The 22,133-nt window shown below is 45.4% G+C and overlaps 2 protein-coding genes and 1 long non-coding RNA gene across 5 annotated transcripts in view; 1 reads left to right on the top strand and 2 right to left on the bottom strand.

Annotated features, from left to right (window-relative positions):
- LOC122364258 (lectin BRA-3-like) overlaps positions 1–5,417 on the bottom strand; it is a 28,465-nt gene extending 23,048 nt beyond the window's left edge. Inside the window, exons 1-2 of the mRNA XM_043334469.1 lie at positions 5,312–5,417; positions 3,775–3,910 (exon numbers count right to left, since the gene is read on the bottom strand). Coding sequence (XP_043190404.1) covers positions 3,775–3,910; positions 5,312–5,357 — 182 coding nt within the window. The 5' untranslated portion in view covers positions 5,358–5,417. The remainder of the gene's footprint in view (positions 1–3,774; positions 3,911–5,311) is intronic.
- LOC122364257 lies at positions 270–11,340 on the top strand. Of its 3 annotated transcripts, none has more exons than XM_043334467.1 (3): positions 270–1,124; positions 1,406–1,558; positions 11,017–11,340. In XM_043334467.1, exons 2-3 carry the CDS (start codon positions 1,472–1,474, stop codon positions 11,161–11,163), a joined length of 234 nt encoding a protein of 77 aa, XP_043190402.1. In that variant the 5' UTR covers positions 270–1,124; positions 1,406–1,471; the 3' UTR covers positions 11,164–11,340. The 3 variants fall into 3 exon arrangements, 2 of the variants coding, with proteins under 2 accessions (XP_043190402.1, XP_043190401.1); XM_043334466.1 differs by lacking the exon at positions 11,017–11,340 and adding an exon at positions 1,916–2,636 and having other exon boundaries at positions 275–1,124; XR_006253529.1 differs by lacking the exons at positions 270–1,124; positions 1,406–1,558 and adding an exon at positions 10,275–10,317.
- Positions 11,341–14,233: 2,893 nt separating this feature from the next.
- Positions 14,234–14,948, bottom strand: LOC122364241. Its single transcript, XR_006253525.1, has 2 exons — positions 14,873–14,948; positions 14,234–14,337 (listed from the first exon to the last, which is right to left on the bottom strand). It is a non-coding gene; the product is annotated as an uncharacterized LOC122364241 (long non-coding RNA).
- Between the last annotated feature and the right edge of the window lie 7,185 nt (positions 14,949–22,133).

The raw sequence follows: 22,133 nt of genomic DNA, 5'->3' as shown, positions 1-22,133 counted from the left end.
CATCACCATATAAAACTCAAACTTTGACGCTATTTCGCAACAAACCATAGCCATTAGCCACGAAAGACTCAACAAGGTTGAAATTGGGGCGTTTTGGTTTTCTCCATAACATTTGCACGGAATATATAGTCTACGACATGGAATGGACAGATCGCGATTTAACCACGTTAAACGTGCAACTCGAAAGTAAGCAAGGAGGCGCCCGTATGATCAACGCACACAGTGTTCTCGCGCTAGAAAATCAAATCTTTTTCGCAAAACCACGAACAAAACTCGACAACCTAAACAAAATTCGACATTCTTGTGCAGTAGTGATTCAAGGGTAGAATCGACGGTTTATTTAGTACTGGTAACGGCGATTTACCGTTAATCTTCTCATTCATTTGATTTCTTTTGTACTTTTTATTGTGATTCACAGTCTTCGAATATACAAGGAAAAAGCTGCAACCAGAGAAAGACGCAACCATGTGACACTGAGGGCTTTAAATGACTGGAATGCTCTTCCAGAAAGAGTGGCTACTGCTCCAACCCTTAGCGAATTTAAGAAAGAAATCGACCAGCTTTGGGCAACATCTCAGTTCAAGCAATGAATTAGCTTGCCTGATGCATCGTCAAAATCAGCCACAAAGTTGAACACATCCAAACGAAGGAATATCGTGGAGAGAAAGTAAAAGTGAAAGCAAGGAATGGAAGTCACAGGACCTTTGCAAGAGGCCTCTTTCCATGGATAGCTTTAACTTCAACTTCAACTTGATTAGGATTATGAATGAGTTTGCGGATTGGCGTTTTTATCGCGAATTTGTGAGCTTAAAAAGTGATGTGGCCCAGCGCGGCTCGCTGCGGCTACTGCCAAAAGGCGATATCAAAATCGCAACTGTCTAGACACCGGAGAAGGCCAAGATTACTTTACCGAGAAGTCTGCATCCGTGGCTGCCTACGACCCAGCCCGGCCGGCACCGCAAAAGCGAAGGACAACCGGCTGATGGTATCCTTCGCCAGTGGAGCTGCTGCTTCTGGAGCTGCTGCTTCTTCTGCCCCAGTTATAGCCAGAGACGCCAGCCCCCTGGACCAGCCACTGGCTGCTGTCGCCTACATGGAAGTAACCACGACACCGACAGGGGCCGGTAAGTTGTTCATTGAAATGATCGTGCAGTTTGGCAGATAGATGCTCACGCTAAATTGCGTTGTACGGGAATCGCTGCTCCGTGAAGCGGTTTTTTTTTCGTTTAGCTGGAATTGATTTTGTTACAAGAGGTGAAGAAAAACGGACAGCGTTGTCGAAGTGCTGTTTATTGTTTCTGAACTTAATAGCGGGTTTAATATGGAGCTCGGCCCAGGTGGAAATTGGTACATGGCACTCGCTACTCGTTACCCATCATGCAGACACGTGCTTTGCCTTTGTCAGGTTCGGTGCTGGCACACCAGCTTGCCCCGACACTGGCGAGTGACGGTGGTTTTCCTGTCGCCCCTGATGCCGGCGAGGGGCCAGCCAGACCCGTCGATGCGGCGACCGCGGTACCAGCTGACGCTGTCGAGCAAGAGCGCGCACATTTCACTGGTAGGTGAAAGACAGGGCCGAAGCATGCCCTGCATTTTGAAAGCCGTTAGATTCGGAACCACGAATGGCAGCTCCTTCAACAGCTCCATATCTGGAGCCATTTTCCGCACTGCTGGCGGAGCTTCTCGATCTCTGAAGCTTTACGGTACAGCATAACTTCAGACGCTCGCTCTTCCTGCCATCTAGCGGAAGAAAAATGTCGCGGGCCGCGGCAGTAGAATCGCCATTCCGTTCCTCTCTGTTGACTATCATGTCAGCACAACATTCGTCGGTGTTTTTTTTTTTCAACCACTTATTCTAAGCAGTAACCGACGGCACACTCTGGAGGACTGATTGGTGTTTCGGTTCTCCCTCCAGAGTCCAGGTACTGCATCGCAGTGTCGCCACCATGCACAGAGGACGCCAGAGGACAGCCCGTCAGTCTTCACGGCCAGCGCGCTGGGCCGGCACGGGTCACACGCTCGGTGAAGTAGCTGGCCTGCGCACACAGCTCGACATCATCTGTGGTGTCATCCCAGCCTTTCTTCAGATCATTTACTCGCCGCTTCAGCCACGCCGCCGCCGGCCGCAGTCATCCGGCCACGGAGGAGATAAGTGATAGGCCGACCACACCACAAGAACAGTGCTCTCCGTGTAAATATCACGACCGGAAGTGCGCGAGCTACTGACTGGGAGACGGCGCTCGCGCTGACGCTGTTTCCTCGACGTTTATGCAGCTCCTGGCGAGGTGACCGGTCTTGCTGCAGGTCTAATAACGCCGTGCCCGGTCCGCCGTGGACCGTGGCGACCCGCTGGTCTGACCGACCCGCCGGTGTCTTGGCGTCTCACACCCGCTGCTGCCGAGAACACGTTCGTCACTCAACACTGCCCGCGCCAGGATGCTGGCCAGATCCATGCCTTCTGCGCGCGTGTCGGCCCGAATTGTGCTGCTAACGGCGTCTGGTAGCCCGGCGATGAAAGCACTGGTGATGAAAGCACCTACCCGAATGCAAGCCGAATGCAGCAAAAGATGCTCCTCCAACTGTGGAAACCGAGCGTCGTGCGCGCTCCAAATTTTATTACAACCAATTTTTGCAGGCTTTTGACTTTGAAAATTTCACCGGCGCAGTTCGCACAGTTTCGGAGCAATAACCCGCCAACAGAGACAGACTCACATACATCCATACATGGTTTTTGAGTTTTATCATAGTAATTTAATTTATAAGAGTGAAAAGAAATAAATTCATGCTCATTAATATCGAAATTAAAAATGTTAATCCAGAATATATTTTTGTGAATGTCACTTCGTCGGTGGATTAATATGCAGAATTGATGGGAAAGCTAAGCAGTGTTTCGTATCCTCCGTGTCGTGAATGTCACCGACCGAAGTGACATTCACGAAAATGTATTTTTGATTAACAATTTTAATTTCGATATTAATGAGCATGAGGTTATTTCTTTTCACTGATACAACGTTAACTATGCTCAAAGGAACGCTTAACTTTATTAAACAAAAGTATTTAATTTGATATAACTCATCTCGTTCATCAGCACGGAAGTGCCAAAGCCACAGCAGAACACCTAAAATTGTCAGATAGCCAAAAACTCAGCAGTTACAGGAAAAATTCGTTTTGTCCATTCCATGTCGTAGACTATATATTCCGTGACATTTGCAACGCTCCATATAATGTTAGGCATGTATGGGAAATAGCTTCCTGCCCTGAGCTGGGAGAATTTAATGGTGTCACCGGTGTCACCTCGTATTATCGAAAGTACCTCGGGCCTACCGGCCCTCGGTACTTTCAATTAAAAATCTCGGTGACACCATTAAATTTTCCCAGCCCCGGGCATGAATGTATTTACTGAACTTGCTCTGGGAAGAAAAATGGAAACCTCGGTATGCCTCGGTCTTCAAAAAATCTCCGGCACTCGGCTACGCCTCGTGCCTACAATTTTTTAAAGACCTCGGTTTCCATTTTTCTTTCCCAGAGCCGTTCAGTAATATATATTACCAACTACCATGACTTTCAAATTGTTTCATATTGGTTGCGCAAATCAAATCGCTTAGATTGCGCAGTATCGTTCTCAAAAGCTGTTGACTGAATAGAAGTATCGACCATGTGTTTAGTCTATCGGTCGATTGGCGTCGGCTAGCCGAGCTATAATCGTTCACGAATTGTCAGTTGACTCTCCCCCTGTGTAAAAAAAAATACCCGTCTCGATCCGCCCACACTTACTAGCTGTGTATGGTGATCAGGTCAGCCCGGGGGTGTAGCTTGCGACAGGCAGCGCGTGCGTCCGACCAGGTGACATTTCCGGAGCCGGCCGTGTACAAACTATTTTCGTACTGAACCCAGTCAGTCGAGTGAGCTCCTATCAACACGATAGAACATAGGGTACGGTCAGCCACCGGCACCAGCCGTTTTCACGACTGACCATCTGGCGAATGCACCTAATTTGACCAAATCTGCATCAAATCTCTTTTACAAGAAATATCTGCATATCATGAGTTTACTTCTGTGGTCTTATTGAAAATAAGGTCTGGTAATTTGAAAGAAAAAAAATCAGGTCATTGTGTTTCTTAAAAGTTGTTAGTATGGGTTACACAGATGGTTATAATCTGTGTAACCTATACTAACAACTTTAAAGAAACACAATGAACCTAATTTGACCTAATCTGCACCCAACCTGCACCAAATCTGCACCAAATGTGTACCAGATGGCCGTTGTGAAAACGCCTAATATCCATCGCATATTTCCCTATAGAGCAGCAGTTTTATCAGCAGAAATATCGCCGGCTGCGGTTATTATTTTTTTTTTTTGCTTCCAGTTTCGGCATGGCATCCCTGAATTCCACTACCCGCGCAAAAGAAATAGCCGCTGATGTTGAAAATGGTAGCTAAATCTATGCCATTATAGCTGAATGTTTTCATATCATCAGTTATTTTTCGGTGTGGTTTCCATTGTTTAGACTTAAAGGGACCCTCCCACCTTCAAAAAAGTTAATGAATTGGCATGAAAGTGATGTCGCTAGGTTCAGAAAGAGCAAAAACGAATATCTACCAAATTTCATCGAAAAATATTCACCGGTTTTCAAGATATTAGACTTTTACTTTTGTTTACTTTTTGGAATCTCCGCTGTTCCTAGCGACTTTATTTGAAAGTGCGGCATTTGTTGCGCGCTTAGCAGCATATACCACCGCGTGCTACAAAACGTTTTAGTCAAACATTTAAAAATCGTTAGGTCTCCGCTGACGTCACAAATTCTAAGGGGGCATACCAATGCACTAGCCCCTTAGAATCCGAAAACTGCAAGTTTGAAATTCCATATCTCCGAATTAAAGCATTTGTCGATGTTGTGAGTGCCCAAACCGGTATTTGCAGGCCATGGCCACCAATTTGGCTATCTCAACTCAAAACTAATGTTAAGGTGGGAGTGTCCCTTTAAGAACTGAAAATACCGGCAGCCGGTGATTTTACTGTCAGTAAAAACTGGCCTCTTGTCTGCAAAAGTGCGTTCAGACTAGTAGTGTTCACATAGTTAATAATACAACGGCTACCTAACTATTATAAAACCTTCTCAAACTACAAGCAAGAAGGCGCAAGTGCTTAGGAGTTTCCACTCGACGATGTAAAGCAAAGCCATCATTATGATATAGGCACTTGAGTTGTACTGCGTTGTTTAAAGTTTCATCTAGCAATAATCGATGCTAGGCTGGGTTCTGAATCATTTTTTACTTTCCTTTCCTTTCATCCGGTAGCTAATTGACTTACCAGAAATAAGAGCCAAAAATGCAGTAAAAAGCAATGAAGACTTCATCGTGACAGATCTCGATCCGTCCGGCAACCGGCCACTGTCTGAAAAGTACGATGTCCTTGCCCTGAGCTAGGCACTGTATCAGGTTAGTGCTATCATCTGCAGACAGATCTGTCCCATGGGAACTGGACAGGTGTTGGCACTGGCGGATCCACACGGAGGGGCATTTGGGGCAAGTGGCTACCTCACACTGCATGATATGGCTACCTCATACTGCAGCGCCCGAAATCGATGAAAATATGACGTTTTTTTTAGAATAGAAAACTTAAAAATTAACTTAACAAACTAAATGAGTGTTGGCTGAGTTACGTGCTATGTAGGTGCCCGTCGTAAGCCTGTTTACTGTTTCGGATACTGTTTTTTTTTTTAATGCATTTCTAGTTACAACAACGCGCAAAGTTGCAATGGATAATGATATGGCTACGTGTCTTTCCACTTCCAGATATATTTCTCAACAGACACATTGCACATTGCACACCACCGTAGCGACATCTTGAGGCAGATACAGCGCAATGCAGGTTTGAGGCCTGACTATAGAAGTCACCAGGCTGAGGTCCAGATCTAGATGTCGCTTCGCCCCCTACAACATGATGCTATAGCTCAACTGTCCTTCATCCAATCTGAAGAAGACTCATTGGGCATACATAGATGTCGCACTATGTCACATGTTCTCACAACCGAGATTATAAGATGGCCAAGAAAGGAGTTGGGAGACTTGCAAGAAAGGAGAAAGGATACTTGGACGTCGACATGCCATTCTCTTCACAAAGACGTTCCAAGTTTCAGTTTCGTTTGGCACTACGAGCATTGCGGACAGCAGCCGGGAAAGATAGCTGAGGCGTTCACGGTGCTACCGTTCGGGCAATCGATACTGCCACACCTGAAACGATCGAAAAAGTCAGCACCTTTGTAATGTTTGCTCACTTTTCATCACATATTCGTTAAATATGAAGACACAGTTTCTAATTCTTTTTCAATCTGATCAATCAGTTATTGTTATTTGAAAAATAATTAAAACATTATTATAATATTAACACATTGTAAAATATTCGTATGACTGTCAGGTATGTTTCTCTGACAGTCATACGAAATATTGCATTCAGTTATCAAAATGTGGTTAATTTTTATTTATTTGATCCCCAGTTATCTAACATTTCATGCACTGTGTTCACTGCGAGATACAAAGATATGTACAAAGACTGGAATACTCACGATTCAAACTGATAGTACAGCTTGCCGTCGCCCAGTCTGAAACAAGTATACTCTCCACACATGCTCTTCGGATAATCCTTTCCTCCTTCCTTCAAATACGGCTGGGACAGCGCGGAAATGTAGCATTCATTTTAGTGACCTGAGAAAGGGAAGAAGTAACGCTTTGACGGATGTAAAGTGATTTTATCTGTAAGAATTCACAGATTCAGATATCGTGGGCCGTGGCATTATATATGCCTGTCAGGTATCTCATTTAGAGACAAATATTTTTGGTGCTTGATGACCATTTACAAAGTCGGGGTATCGTATTACCTGGGTGAATTATGGCCTCTCCGAATCCAAGCGCCGCATGGCAGTACACAACAGACACAAGAAGAACTACCAACTGAACCACACGGGACATGGTTTGCCTGTTTTAGCTTTTTTCTCCAATCTCCAGTCTGCACGTTAAACGACAAACACTCGTATCTTAGTGTCAAGCTGTAAAAACATGTGTCTTTTATAGGACGTTGTCAGCAGAAGTCTGAAGTTCACGGGTGTCAAGAGTTTGACACGTGGCGTCGCGCTGACAAGCAGTGACGTAAATGAGACGAATGTTCTTGGGATGCCATGTGCGACAGTTTGCTAGTGTTGCGCTGTTTCTGAGAAAAATCCGGCCGTAGGTCAACGCCCCGCGACCCTGTGTCCGGCTTTATGTCACCCTCATTATTCCGGATTTCGTGTGGGGAGGGATGTCAGTCGATAGCCGATGGCTCGGTAACCGAAAATATGCTACCTCGGTAATAACTGAAGCTTCATCTATTCGTAAATAGCGCGATTTATGATAAGTACACAGTTCCAAAGTTCTCATGCGTCTACCTACGCTTTCTTCACCAAATGTCGGTCGATGTGTGCTGTATTTCTCATTCTTTCTTTTTGACAGAAGCCAAACATACTCTCCGTGCACATGAGAGGTAATGCTTGGACGGCGATCCTATCAGCTGTGGCTGGCCCCAAGGACACGACCTGACAGAGGCTCAATTGACCTCACACTGGTCACGGCCAAAGGAGAGTAGTAGCTCCTCGCCAGCCAGTACTGGGGGCGGAATGCTCGTCGAATGATGATTTAATAGAGTATTGAATTATTTTTTCAAATCAAATAAGGACGAAGTTTAACATCGTGGCTCCCAGCCAGAAGACTAACATTTGTGGCTCCTTCAAGGCTGGTTCTTAAATGGAGTACTGCAATTATTTATTTATTTATTTTGATAAAACAGGAACGAAATTTAGCACCGGCGGCTCCAGTCCAAGCCACTTATACCGGCAGGGTTTTGCTCTGTGGTTGACTGGTTTGCGATTCGGTGGGCGCTATTAAACAAGGAAGGTGGTAGATCGGAAACATTGCTTATCGATGTAGTATTCAGCTTTGCCTGAAAGATGCGACAATGGAGTGGGTCTGTCCACGGCAGAACTAGTGTTCTTTTCACCTTCCCCGTTCTGTGGACTTAGGAAAGTGGCTACAGTCGCAGTACATGATACAAAATGAATGCGATATTTTGGCGCTCAACAATGGGCGCCCAGCGGGAACTGACGACAATAAGACGAAATTGGCCCGACTTTTGTTGGTTAAATATTCAGCGCGGACAAATAAATCCGTTCATACTGGCTAGGACATTGAACATAATTAATTTGTACACTAAAAATTATCCAGAATTCACTCTTCACTATTCCTGCTTCGGTTCACTAGAAGAAAACCTTCACAGGATATATTACTTATATGTTATATAGGTATACTTTATTTAATTTTACTTACATCTGTCATTTATCTAATGTGCATTAGGCCATATTAAGTCAAAGTGTTTAACAGCTAATGCATTAAATGACACCATTATTATCGCAAACTGTGGAATTCATTGAATTAACTTTCAATAAGGTCCGATCTAACCGGTTGGTTCTCAGTCAAATGACAAGGAAAAAACTGTTGGTACGAGCGAAATAGGAAGCTTTTTGCAAATAAGACAAAATAATGGCTTATGGCAGACACATTTAAACTTAAGAAAAACATGAACGCCGTGCGGTGTGCAACTATGAGTGCAACTTTTGCCATAAACTAAACTAAGTAGTTAACCCGCGCCCCGTAGGGGGGGGGCCGAAACGGCCCCCCCCTGTCCTTTTCGGTCGATATCTCCTAAACGGCTGGAGATATCGCCACCAAACTTTCAGGACCCCTCCGGGCATCAATTTTACACATTGTGACCAAAAATTTTTCCAGAGGCTATGATAGGTTCGCCACAAATGACGTCAGAGTGACGTCATGTTCTGTCATTTTCGACCGAAAAAAGACCTTCGCGAGAAGACCTGTCAGGACTACAGCTTTGAAGATACAGAAAAATGATCAAGACATAAAAGGTGTAGAATTAACAGGGCTACAAAACTGTTATCTCGAATTTTTGAAATTTTTGAGTTTTGGCCCCCAAAAATCAAAAAAGCATTTTTTTATATATTCGCCAAAAAATCCAAAAAGTTTTTTGAGTTTCGAAAAAAACCGGAATATATGTGATAGTGCCTACCGGCTTCTATCTACATACCAAATTTCAGATCGATACCTCGTTTTTTGGCCAAGTTATAGCGAAAAAACTGTTCAAAAATGATGACGTCAAATTTCCAAACTCCATTTTTGGCAATTCTAGAACTCGTAGAGCAAAACGAAGACCACCATTAGACTCCCCGTGACGAGCTGCATCGAATCGATGCCCATTTTATGCAAAAATATCAACTTTGAAATTTGACCTAATTTGACCTGACCTTGACCTGACCTTCACCAAAACGTGACCTAGGCTGGCCCCAAAGGCTGCCTAACCCACATAATCGCATTTGTCATGTAAAATGGACCATAAAACATGTATCACACGACACATTCATATTGTGACCCCCGGTGACCTGACCTCGCTGTGACCTGACCTGGTATCAGTGACCTCAGATAGCAAAGTATGTGTTTGACGAACAATTTACCATCGATGGTTTTCAATAAATTACCAATTTACTCGCTTTCACAGCACATTTCTTGAATTGCCTGTGAACGGTGAAAATCTGACCTTTGACCTGACCTGTGACGTCATTGGTTTGACCTAGGTCAATGAAATTTGGTCACAAGGTAGTTCCCGGGTGGGGCTATCGAACGCCGTTTGAATTTTAAAAATCGGCCGGTAACTTTCCGAGATCTTAGGGGGGGCCGAAACGGCCCCCCCCCCCCTACGGGTGGTAGGGTCCGCCGGTAGCCCTACGGGGCGCGGGTTAATAGCAGGCGCGACTGTCATTAGGAAACACTTAAGCATGACCTTTATCAGAATGGAATGCAGCTGTATAATCATCCTTCTAAGCATTCTTAGATTCTTTCAATATAAAAAAGACTTGAGAATGGCATCTGTCCCTGTAGAAAGCATATATTCACCGCCGTAGAATGCAGTAACATTAACGCCCAACCGTAGCCCATCCTAATTGCTTCTTCTGTTTTCACACACCGATTCACCAATCGATTCTGTCCAATTTCGCCGAACGCCGCGGCACCCTAGTGTTTACGACCGAACGCCGGCCGGCCGACGGTTACTGGTTTTACGTTTTCCGCAGATTGTTCTGATGGGCGTCCGTTTTGTCTCCGAAATTGCCCAGGTAATGTCCGGACTCCGGTTCATATGTATATAAGGCTGGTCCGGGTCCAGAACGATAGTTGTCCAGTGCAGCTCTTCAATATCCTCACATCATGAACTTCTCTGTAAGTAGTCGAGTACGGACATTGTACACAGCGGATTGAACGTTTATAGGACAACAGTGCGGTTATTGGTGTTTTGCCCAGCTTGGCTCGGACCTACGTTCAAGGTCAAGCATGTCCTACCTTTAAGGTCAAGCCCTAAGCTCAAGACCAAAGGCCGAAATCTAAGGTCAATGCCTAAGATCAAGACCTAAGGTCAAGGTCTGAGATAAGGATTTTAGGTAAATTCCTAAAGTCAAGACTCAAGACCTATGGTCAATACCTAAGGTCAATATCTAAGGTCAAAACGTAAGGTCAAGCTGCTATGTTTTTTTTTTTGGGGGGGGGGGGCATTAAGGTCAATCCCAAAGGCTTTTGTGCCTAAGGCTAGGAAACGCTGCAAGTGAACATCTTGTACCGCGTGGCTTCCTGTGCCGTGTAGCAAGTGTCAATGTTTGTACCGTGTGGTGCTCTGTACCGTGTGACGTACCGTCCAGTGACGTACCACATCACATACCTGCACCATATAGTGAGGTACCGGATCCCGTGCCGTTTAGTAACGATTCATGTCCCTTTACCGTGTACCGACGGTCCCCGTGTCCCATTCGGTCAGCTCCGTACCGATGCGTGGTACTTTCAAGAGGGACCATACAGTGTCCCGTCTGGTATATACAGTGACGCCCCGTACCGTACACTGACACCCCCCGTGCCCCCTCCGGTCAGATCTACGCCCTGCTGGTGGTGCTGGTGATCGCCGTCTGTGTCGGCGTCAGCTCCGTCTCGGCCGACTACGGAGACGACGGGTACTACGGCGGGTACCGCGGATACCGTCGCAGCTACCGCCGCAGCTACTACCGCCGCAGGGGATAGACGCCGACCTCAGCTGGACTGATGTCGACCCACTCAGGCTGCCCACTGGACACTCCATGGCTGTCACCGACTCCCACACCACCGGGAGCGAACTCAGAGCGTGCTATATCGAACGATAAGGCATTTTTTGGTGCCGTGAAACGCTCGACCACCTGACCAAATAAACTGGAAAAACTATCACTGTGGTTTGTTAGCGTATGTAAGGTGCTACAGAATGGAAAACGGTGATAATTAGCCATTTGGAAAGAACTGCAGCTCGCGAGTCAACGCTCGCGGTCCCGGGGGGGGGGGGCGTTTTTGCCCCCCCCCCCCCGGTGAGTATTTTTTTTTTATTCAGGCCTCCCTCCAACGGGCACAGTTGTGGCCCAATTACAGGAGGGCTCCTCCTCTTCCTGGCCCTTGTTCCCCCACCCCCCAGGCTACGGCTGAAGTGGGAGCCTACCCCACACCTGGTGGCACAGCCGGGGACGACGCCCGCGGAACGGGCGGAACCGGGAATCGAACCCGAAACCCGGCACCGCCCGCACCGCGGGTCGACGCCTTTACCGACTGCGCCACCAGGGCCGCTAAATTTGCGATAGCTCCCGAACACTTAAGGATAGAAGCGCTAAACTTTCAGTACCTTTTCCCCCATCAATTTGACATCTTCTGAAGTAAAAAAAAAATTGGACATAACCTCCTTGATGACGTCACCGGGTCGATTTTTGCTAGACCACTGCACGGCAAATTTCGGTGTCACAGACGTGATTTTCAAATAGCAGCTAAAAATAGAGTATTAGAGATAAAGACAAATTACGAGCTTTTGCGTAGCTTTTAACCATGGGAAAAATACAAAATGATTTTGGTGACCTGAGGTCAAAGGTCAGGTTAATGACCCCGAGCTGAGATTTTACTTTTCCGCAAAAAGCTTCAACAAAAATGGCCATAGTGCTACAACAGTGGTACCAACGCATTCGTCTCGTCAGGCTACGTCGAATGACATATATTTTGGTTGGAAAAGGTCAAGGTTTATGTTGACCTCATGTGACCCCGAATGACCTTTCGTTGACCTTGACACATGAAAGGTCGTGTATGATGGACTCGTAGCTGCTGAACACGAATATCCATCCATTTTGTTCTAAACATTCATTTAGAGCCTCAGGATGGCAAAATTGTCTTCAATATTATCGCTGACTTGAATCAGTGGAATAGCCTCTAGCAAGGATACTCTTCGGTGACCTTGACTTTTGAGCAGCCTTGTATCGTAAGATGAGCCACAAATAGGGACCTGAATCTTGGAAGCTAGCACGCGAGATGTACGAAAAAGTGCAAAGTTTGAGGTCAATTCTAAGCATAACCTTGGCTCATTAACCATACATGTGTATCACATCATCGGAATTCTCAGATCCTTTTCTTCCGCTTCACACCCATTTTAGCCGGTTTTGTGCATCCCACCGTCCTCTGGAGCACTTACTTTGAGGTCACTACACATGTGCCGGATTTTTTCCCTTCGACCTTGACCTCTGACCTTGAAAGTTGACCTGAGGTCAACATTTTTAGGTGCTTTAAAATCGTCTCGTAACAACTGTTCGTTTGGTATCGCTGTTGTTTCCGTAGCGCCTTTATTTACGTAGCTAGACGGGGGGGGGGGGGGCGAAAAACGCCCACCCTCGGGCTGCGGTGGTTGGGATTACCCCCGGCCCCGGCCGGGTTAAACAGGTCTGAAAATAAAATGGCCTTGGCGATCTTGGCGCCTTGGCGAGAGTGAATGTAAAAATATATTTCATATAATACTTATCTGTTCAACAACTTTGATATTTCAGTTGACTGTTCCAAAGATTATGTGTGATCGTACTTGACACATATTAGCCCTCACCGCATAAGGGAGGTGGGACTTTTTAAGAAGTACATAGATATCTCGCTGATTCAATATTTGTTTCGTAAATAGCTCGTATAAAGTTATCGTTAATCGTTATGCACATATTGTATCTTGCGTAGGAATTTCAAGAACCGGAGAACGCATCTTACTGAAAGATGGCGTAGTCTCATATTCATGTTCCTGACATGCAAGTGTAAGAGTATTAGTTTTCTGCGGGCCATTTCACCAATAATTAATGGCGTCGTATGTAAGTCTTATTCCTTGTTATGCTAATAATTTTGATTTTTTATCAGCTGACTGGTGTTGCTTATCTTGTATTTTGAATGCTTCACTTCAGACGGACTATTTCCCACGAGAATCCGATCTTTGGGTAAATCGGAGCGCTTTAGCCGTTTAGCGTATTTTGGAAACAATTTACGTACTACTGCCGCATATGCTGACATAAACATCATGTGTTCTCCAATTGGGACGTTACGGGTTCTTGTGGGTTGTTGAAAAATTCACCAGCCCGGTAATGAGGGTAAATCGTATCAAACGAATGTCGTATCATGTCGTAAATGACGTATCAAACCAACGACCAATATTTTCGAGGATAAGTGCAGCTTAAAACTGAAGAAAAGGTAGTGGTATTCAAGATTACTTTACTATTTAATAGTGGTATTCATCGATTCAAAATAAGACTTAAGCCCCATCGTTTGTCAATCTTGAAGGATATGTAATGGCTAGTACTGACAAATGTTGACTTTATCTCTCGAATAATGTTACTAAGATCATCCTACGTCTCGAAGAAGTAGGTAAATAGCTGCGCTTTACGCGACACCATCAAACATCTGCAATCTGCATCTCCGCTCAGTGGCATACACAAATGCTGCAAATTCCGGTTAAAATATATTCATATAAATATACAGCTCAGGCTCAAACACTGCTGAAACTCCGTGCCGTGTTAACTCTGAGACCCGTGGCGGAAAGGTATTGCACGCCGTTGCCATGTTTCCAGTCACACACTGGGTGCTGTCGTATTATTGCACGCTGGTCGCTGGTGACAATTGAATGCCAGGGTCTCTTCCCAGAGTTTCATGTGCTCGGAGCCATCTCAGTGTAGACTGTATAACAATCCCGTCGATACGGGTCCTCATCCGTAATACGGCCGCTTATCCGTAGTAGCGTCCCCGGCGATAGTAGCTCCTCCGGTATCCCCGTCCGTAGTACCTCCCGTATCCGTATCCGCCGTAGTATCCGTCGTCTCCGTAGTCGGCCGAGACGGAGCTGACGCCGACACAGACGGCGATCACCAGCACCACCAGCAGGGCGTAGATCTGACCGCGGAGGGGGACACAGGGGTGTCAGTATACGGTACGGGGCGTCACTGTATACCAAACGGGACACGGTACGGTCCCTCTAGAAAGTACCGCGCATCGGTGCGGAGCTGACCGGGGAGGAGCAAGGGGGAGGGGGGGGGGGGCAGTGTACGGCAAAGGGACACGGAGCATGCTCCGTCGGAGCATCAATATACATATGGTAAAGAGACATAGCCCGTCAGGCCGTCACATAGGATATTGTGCATCAATAAGCGCTAAGGTATATGTACCTACACCATTGGGACCACTATTATAAGCGCAAAGTCTGTGAGGGGTCTTCCCCCTAAAAAATATTGAACAGAGTTATATGAGATGCTTGACAGACCTCTTAGCCCTCAGGGATATTGGACAAAACCGCTCGGGGCTCGGAAGACCTGAGCTCTCATCTAAGCAATGGATAGACCTCTTATTTCTACACTGAACAGACGTCTCAGAGACACAGGACAAATCGCCCAGATGGGCGCCGATCACGGTCACTAATACTAACACTCACCGAGAAATTCATGATGCTTCAACTGCAGTAGCTCTGAAACAATTAACTGCTCACTCGACCATCTATCTACGTTATATACCGACACAAACGCATTGCGATGATTTTCCTAACAGAAAATATACGCAAATAGTCGAGAACTGACAAGGAAAAGGCGAGGAATGCCCGCCTGGAAGCTGTACTAAGATGCGGAGAAGGTGCTACGCCGTTGGATTTGACGATACTCTTCGGCCGTGTTTTCCTTGCAGATAATTGCGAAACATGCAATGTCACAAAATTTCAACAACTCGCTGCGTTCATTGCGGTAAAATCCACGCATAAGACCGGTTCGATGCTTCATTGTTTCAACAACCAAATTAGGAAGACGGTTAAATATTACGTGCGCGTACTTTACTAAAAAGACAGATGTTTTTAGCGTTGGGAATATACCACACAGTCCCGACGATAGCAGCGCCAATGGAATGATAAAGCTTGTTGAAATATATTGCAACAGCGTTATACAATCGCGCATGAAACTTTGGGAGCGTACGCCACAAGGCATGCAAAGCAGACATAAACTCAATTCATAATACATCTACTGTGGAACACACTTCTTGGTAATAACTACAAGTTCGAGCATAAACATGCTATTGTTCAACAGACCACGTACAACGGGTCTTGCAGGGAAAGACCCACCATTACAGAAAGAAATCTTTGTGCGTCGGTCCTGACAGCCTCTCATCACGCAATCACGCAATCGTCGCGTCTCTCTCTCTCTCTCTCTCTCTCTCTCTCTCTCTCTCTCTCTCTCTCTCTCTCTCTCTCTCTCTCTCTCTCTCTCTCTCTCTCTCTCTCTCTCTCTCTCTCTCTCCCCCTTTCTTTTTCGCATAGACGAAGCAATAGCAAATTCGATACCCGCGAAACTATTTAGCTATCGAAGGAATACCCACAAAATCACAACGTTTGTGCGAGGGTAAGGCGCTTAAACAAAATAAATGTTGATTCGTCTCCCCCTTCCATTTTCTCTTCAGCTGATCTAGTACCATGAAGTTCTCATCATTATCAGATGAGAGTTTATATAGATAATACGATAATTTATATAGATAATACGATGACGTTCAGTTTTTGCATAGAGCATCACCAAAGCACATGCCAAAACTCAAATCAGATGTAGAGAGCACTTTAGAGATCGCGAGTCACTGGTTTGTTCAAAACTGTTTGAAAATCAATCCCACCAAAACAGGTCTTGTTGTTGTAAAGTCACAAAGGCGCCGACTCGACACAGAATTTACTGTTAAGTTTGGTAGTGCGACGATTCGTCCATCCGTAGCGACCAAGATTCTCGGTGTGGTAGTCGACTCCGGACTGACTTTTGAATCGCATGTGACCGCGGTTATCCGCCGATGCTATGCCACACTAGGGGGACTGTCCAGATCCGCTCGCGGCCTGCCGCGAAACGTGAAGCAGATGATCGTGGAGATGTTAATTTTTCCCCACATCCGATACTGTATGTCTGTGTGGTCGGGATGTGGCGTCGTGCAGCGACACCGTATTCAGAAGGTGATAAACCACTGTGCACAGGTCGTCATGGGAGTCCGACGTTCGGCTCATGTGACGCCTCTGTTGGCAGAGCTATGCTGGCCCCATATAGACAGGCTGGTGGCGGAGAATGACTGCAGTACTGTGCATTACTTGTTGAATAATGTTCACGCACCGAAGTGCCTCTCTGAGCGGTTTGTACAACGCAGCGACGTGTCGAGCAGACAGACTCGAGCCACTGAGAATATGCAGCTCGAACTGCCGAGGGTCCGCACCGAACATGCTCGCAAGTTCTTTTATTACCGCGCCTGTGACGTTTGGAACTCGCTGCCAGCAGACATTCGGTCGTCACGCACGTCGGCCACTTGTCGCAGGCGTTGTCGAAAATTACTCAATGGTGACTAGTCACTGTGCGCGTAGTTTTCGGTCATTTGTACCGATATGCATTTTACTTTTTAAGTCCCATGCTTTTCATGGTTTTTACTTTTAGCTTTAGTGTTTATTTTAGCTTTATATATGTGCCTACCTATTTACTGTATGACACTTGGACTGAAAAGCCGTGAGTGCATGGAGTTTCCAAACGAAATAAATGATGATGATGATGATACGAGTATGTGAATATGCGATGCAGTCAGCTGGACGTAAAGTAAGAATAGTGGTTTTATGGGGCGAGCATCCACCCCACCCTCGGTAAATGAGCTAATTGCCACTAAGTGACGACTTGAAACAAAGCTGCGCACACGAGTGTGATGTCATATCATTGTTTACCTACAAATGACATCACTAAAATCCTACCTGCACGACGTACAAGTTAATCATAAAACCTACGCACTTAGAAGCTACGATGAATCAGCCATGCCATGCTTTTACGTGTAGGACGATGTTTACTGTTGACGTACTTTCGGTTTTCCTCTTCGCGGTAATGTTATGCCGACGGACTTTCTTAGCGGATAACCAATTAGGGCGTAGCAGGAAAGAAGGTATAAAACGATGTTAGTACTGAGTCGCTCGCTATTATACTGCGAGCAGTCACCAACTAAACACGATGGAGTATTCGGTAAGTTTCGGCTAGTAACACGCGAAACAATAAGCAATTATATTCGGAGCCGACTGTTAACGAGCAGCAATTATCTTTTTGTGTCATGGGTTGAATGTTGCCGATTTGCTTTTGATAAAAAATTGTTCAACTCAATCCATTGTTTGTTGCTTCCGCAAGGTAAGGTAAATTGGGGAACGTTCCTTGGCGTACACAAAAAAATGTTATCATATTGTAACTGTGATTGCTGATTCATGATTGTGATACAAATCGCCTCCGTGCCTTTTGCTGTGAAATTAAATTGGCAAATTAATAGTTGAAATGTTCGATATACCTTACCGTTGCTTGCCTATGGCGTTAATTCAAAGGCTGCATGCTATAGACCCGACCCCAGATCTTTGATCTCTAGCTCCCCAGTTCTGTGATATACGGTGTCTTCGTCCCCAGAGCTGATCTCCGATCTTCAACTCCAAATATCTCTGATCTCCATACTCCAACTCTCCAGATCTCTGATCTCCGATCTCTGGCTCTCCAGATTTTTTGTCTATGATCACTTGTTCCCTAGATGTCTAATCTTTGATCTACAACTCGCCAGATCTCGTATCGCTGATCTTTAATCGTTTCCTCCCCAGATCTCTACGATGCTGATGGCGGTGCTGGTCGCCATCTTTGTGGGCGTAACTTCCGCTTACGACTACGGTTACGACGACGGCTATAGTTACGACGACTGGTACGCTGCTCCTGCCAAGCACTGAGCCTGACCCCGTCCATGGGAGGAGGGAGGCACAAACAAGATAGGCTTTGCTGGCGGCGGAGGGAGGCAGCGGCTCTTGATAGACGACTGAGATGCCGGAAGACACCATCCAACGTATAAATATACAGACTACGCGGCTGAGCGGATGCACCGAACATACAAATATACTTTGCACCATACAGAGGGACGATGTAATAATCTATAGCACGAGCGACGTTTATCAATATATGTAGCAGTTAACAGGTGCTGTCGTTTTAAGACACCGTGGTGGAAGTTCTACCAACGAGCTATATAATCTACTCTACCCGCTCTGAGCTATTGTGCTCGCCTAAACATAACGCAGCAAGACAATGCTGGGCCAAGTCATAGCATTCCATTGATCGGTAAGCGCAATTTTTCAGCTTGCCGTATCAACTGATGTATCAATCGTATCTATGTAATCGATGTAGATGAGATAAACCTTACAAAAGATGGTTACCATTTACTTGAATGATTACCATATCATCAATAGTCTTTGAAAATAAACTGTTTCTATAAATCGACTACCTCTTTTTTGACATCATCCGACTGCAAAAGAAATAGCTGGCCTGACACGGGAGCAAATGTGTCATCTTGGATTTTATTTCAAAAGATTCAAAGACAGGTGAATTGCGGGACATTCGCGGAAAATGTTAATGGTGCTTCCTCATGTCTCTCTGGCGTCATCTTTATCCATATACTCAGATCAGACTCACGAGTCATCAGATCATGATAAAAAATACGTGTAACTTCTCATTTACGAACCCTGTAACGTGCATTAACCCGCGCCCGGCTGGGGTCCTGGATTTCCACGCCCTGCTGGGGGGGGGGGGGGTGTTTGAACACCCCCCCTTGTAACTCGGCTCCTGGGCCACGTAGCGATACGCGGAAGGCGGCGTTCGAAAGAGCGTCAAAAATAATGACGAAATCACTTCGGTCAATTTTCGGTCAATTTTGTTTAAACTTTAAATTGATCAATAGTAAGGAAATTGTTTCATAAATCGAAATATCATGTCAAAATATGATAAAGCAGATCAACAGACGTTCATATACAACAAATGGATTTTAAAAAAGAATTATTTACAAAATAGTTTTTCCGGGAACAACATGGAAAGGGATAAAACTTATTCCTCTCCTAGTGAAATTAGTATTCCACAATCCACATATATGTACCAGTATAGCGCCTTTTGGGGCGACTAACGGAGCGAGCGAGGGGGTGAGTCTTGCACGTGCGAAATTTCGAGGGGGTACCTCCAACTGACTTGTGCACGGCACCCTACTGACCGGTTTCTAGCGATGTGCCAAATTTGAGCACAATCGGCCCAGCCGTTCTCGAGATCTGGGAGCGGCACCATGCAGGTGCGCACGTGCAAAATGGGTCCCAACTGACTTTTGCACGGCACCCTACTAACTGGTCCCTAACCGTGTACCAAATTTGAGCGCCATCGGTCCAGCCGTTCTCGAGATCTGGAAACGACCCCTGCACGTGCGCGCGTGCAGCAGCACCCCAACTCTGGCACATGGATATACAGTGCCTAGTGGGTGCCTACCTACATGCCAACTTTCAGCGCAATCGTCCAAGTAGTTACCGAGATATTGCAACAATTACAAAACTGACACCTCTTCGTTTTGCGCGTGGCACGTGCATAAGGGGTCACCCACATGCATCGGGAATAGTCCAATACTTGGTAGAAGGAATGAAGCTACCCTACAAAAATTACCCCGTGTAAATCGGTCAAGTGGTTGCTGAGATATAAGCCTCGCAAAAGCGTCCGCACGGCCGGCCGGCCGGCCGCTCATACTCAGAAATTTCCGTTAATCTAAGGAAAGACTACGCTCGCTTCGCTCGCTCCGTAATAAAACCAGTATAGCGCCTTTTGGGGCGACTAACGGAGCGAGCGAGGGGGTGAGTCTTGCACGTGCGAAATTTCGAGGGGGTACCTCCAACTGACTTGTGCACGGCACCCTACTGACCGGTTTCTAGCGATGTGCCAAATTTGAGCACAATCGGCCCAGCCGTTCTCGAGATCTGAGAGCGACACCCTGCACGTGCGCACGTGCAAAATGGGTCCCAACTGACTTGTGCACGGCACCCTACTAACTGGTCCCTAACCGTGTACCAAATTTGAGCGCCATCGGTCCAGCCGTTCTCGAGATCTGGAAACGACCCCTGCACGTGCGCACGTGCAACAGCACCCCAACTCTGGCACATGGATATGCAGTGCCTAGTGGGTGCCTACCTACATGCCAAGTTTCAGCGCAATCGGCCAAGTAGTTACCGAGATATTGCAACAATTACAAAACTGACACCTCTTCGTTTTGCACGTGGCACGTGCATAAGGGGTCACCCACATGCATCGGGAATAGTCCAATACTTGGTAGAAGGAATGAAGCTACCCTACAAAAATTACCGCGTGTAAATCGGTCAAGTGGTTGCTGAGATATAAGCCTCGCAAAAGCGTCCGCACGGCCGGCCGGCCGGCCGGCCGGCCGGCCGGCCGGCCGCTCATACTCAGAAATTTCCGTTATTCTACGTAAGACTCCGCTCGCTTCGCTCGCTCCGTAATAAGCTTTCTTAGGAGTAATCCGCCGATGGTTTTTGCACATTTTTTCCAAAGACAGCATTAATAAACGGCCTTGTGTGACCTAAAGGACAAGGCATCTGCCAGGTAAAGCAGTTAGAAGTTCTAGAATAGAAAAGGCGATTCTGGAATACAACGCACTTCATTATGTAAGAAGCGTATACTATTGATACTATGAAAGGATATCTACTACAAGGATGTACATATTTTAGGAAGACTAGTCGTACATAGTCGACAATGCCAAACATATTCGATTGCATATGCATTTAAGACGCAAAACACTTTCACCGTTATCATAGTAGTACTCGAGAGTGTTCGTAAAACGTAAAAAGTTGGCGAGAAATGACATCAACCTACCTTATATAATTATTGGGAAACACCAGTCAAAAAGGTCTCTACCGGATCTACCTGGTCACGACGGATTGGCTTTCTTCGTCGGAAACGAGGAACTCTACAATTATTTTCCCGCAAATCAAAGTCATACACATCATATGTAACCGACGACCCATGTCCTTCATTTATGATTTACGACAAAACGAATGAAATGGAAAAGACGCTGAATTCGCCGACAACAATTAGTGAAACCGATAAATAACTTTAAATAGGCGAATGCAATACAATTTTGATATTTGCGTTAATGTCACATAGATATATAAGTAGTACGTCTCACTACTCGCTCATGTGCGACGTCTGCTTTTGTAAAGAAAATTTCTTGCAAACAATTTTGATGTGATAGGAGCCACAAAAGTCAACCATTGCACAACACAAATTTGTGCAAGATAGTTGAACATACGAGTACAGTAAACATAATAGAAGAAAATGACAAAAGATGTTAAAATGAAAATGTATTCAAAGTTCAAACATCACTCCATTATCATTAAACAGTTTATTTTTTGCGTACTTTTCTTGACGTTACCTTTAAATTCAGCTAGCGACTGACGGACTTCTGTTATTGTACCTAATATTTAACCAAATTTACATTTTTAACGTTAGTGATCTTTTACATATCTTCTACTAGTCGACGAGCTTATAATGTAAAATTCAATGGTAGAAAGACAAAGTGACGTCTACACCATTTTCGATGCATTTTAAGACAAATGAAGTCCAATTTAAAACAGTTGATTTCTGAATTAAAACAATTGACAGGCGGGTTAAAACACGTGACATTCAGCTTAAAACAACTGACACTTGATTTAAAATAAATGAAAAGCAAATTAATATAAATGACATGCAATTCAATCATACAAATATAGGTACGTAAAGCTATGCTGAATAATTATGTTTTACTGCAAATGAACAAAAATATTGTGTTCGACAATCTACTACATGATTATTTGTAGGGAGAAAATTGAAAGA

This window comes from Amphibalanus amphitrite, unplaced genomic scaffold (genome assembly GCF_019059575.1).
Source record: "Amphibalanus amphitrite isolate SeventyFive unplaced genomic scaffold, NRLGWU_Aamphi_draft 000664F_arrow, whole genome shotgun sequence".
Taxonomy (NCBI): Eukaryota; Metazoa; Arthropoda; class Thecostraca; order Balanomorpha; family Balanidae; genus Amphibalanus; species Amphibalanus amphitrite.
Note: the sequence above shows the minus strand (reverse complement) of the source record. Positions and strands in the feature narration are given on the sequence as shown.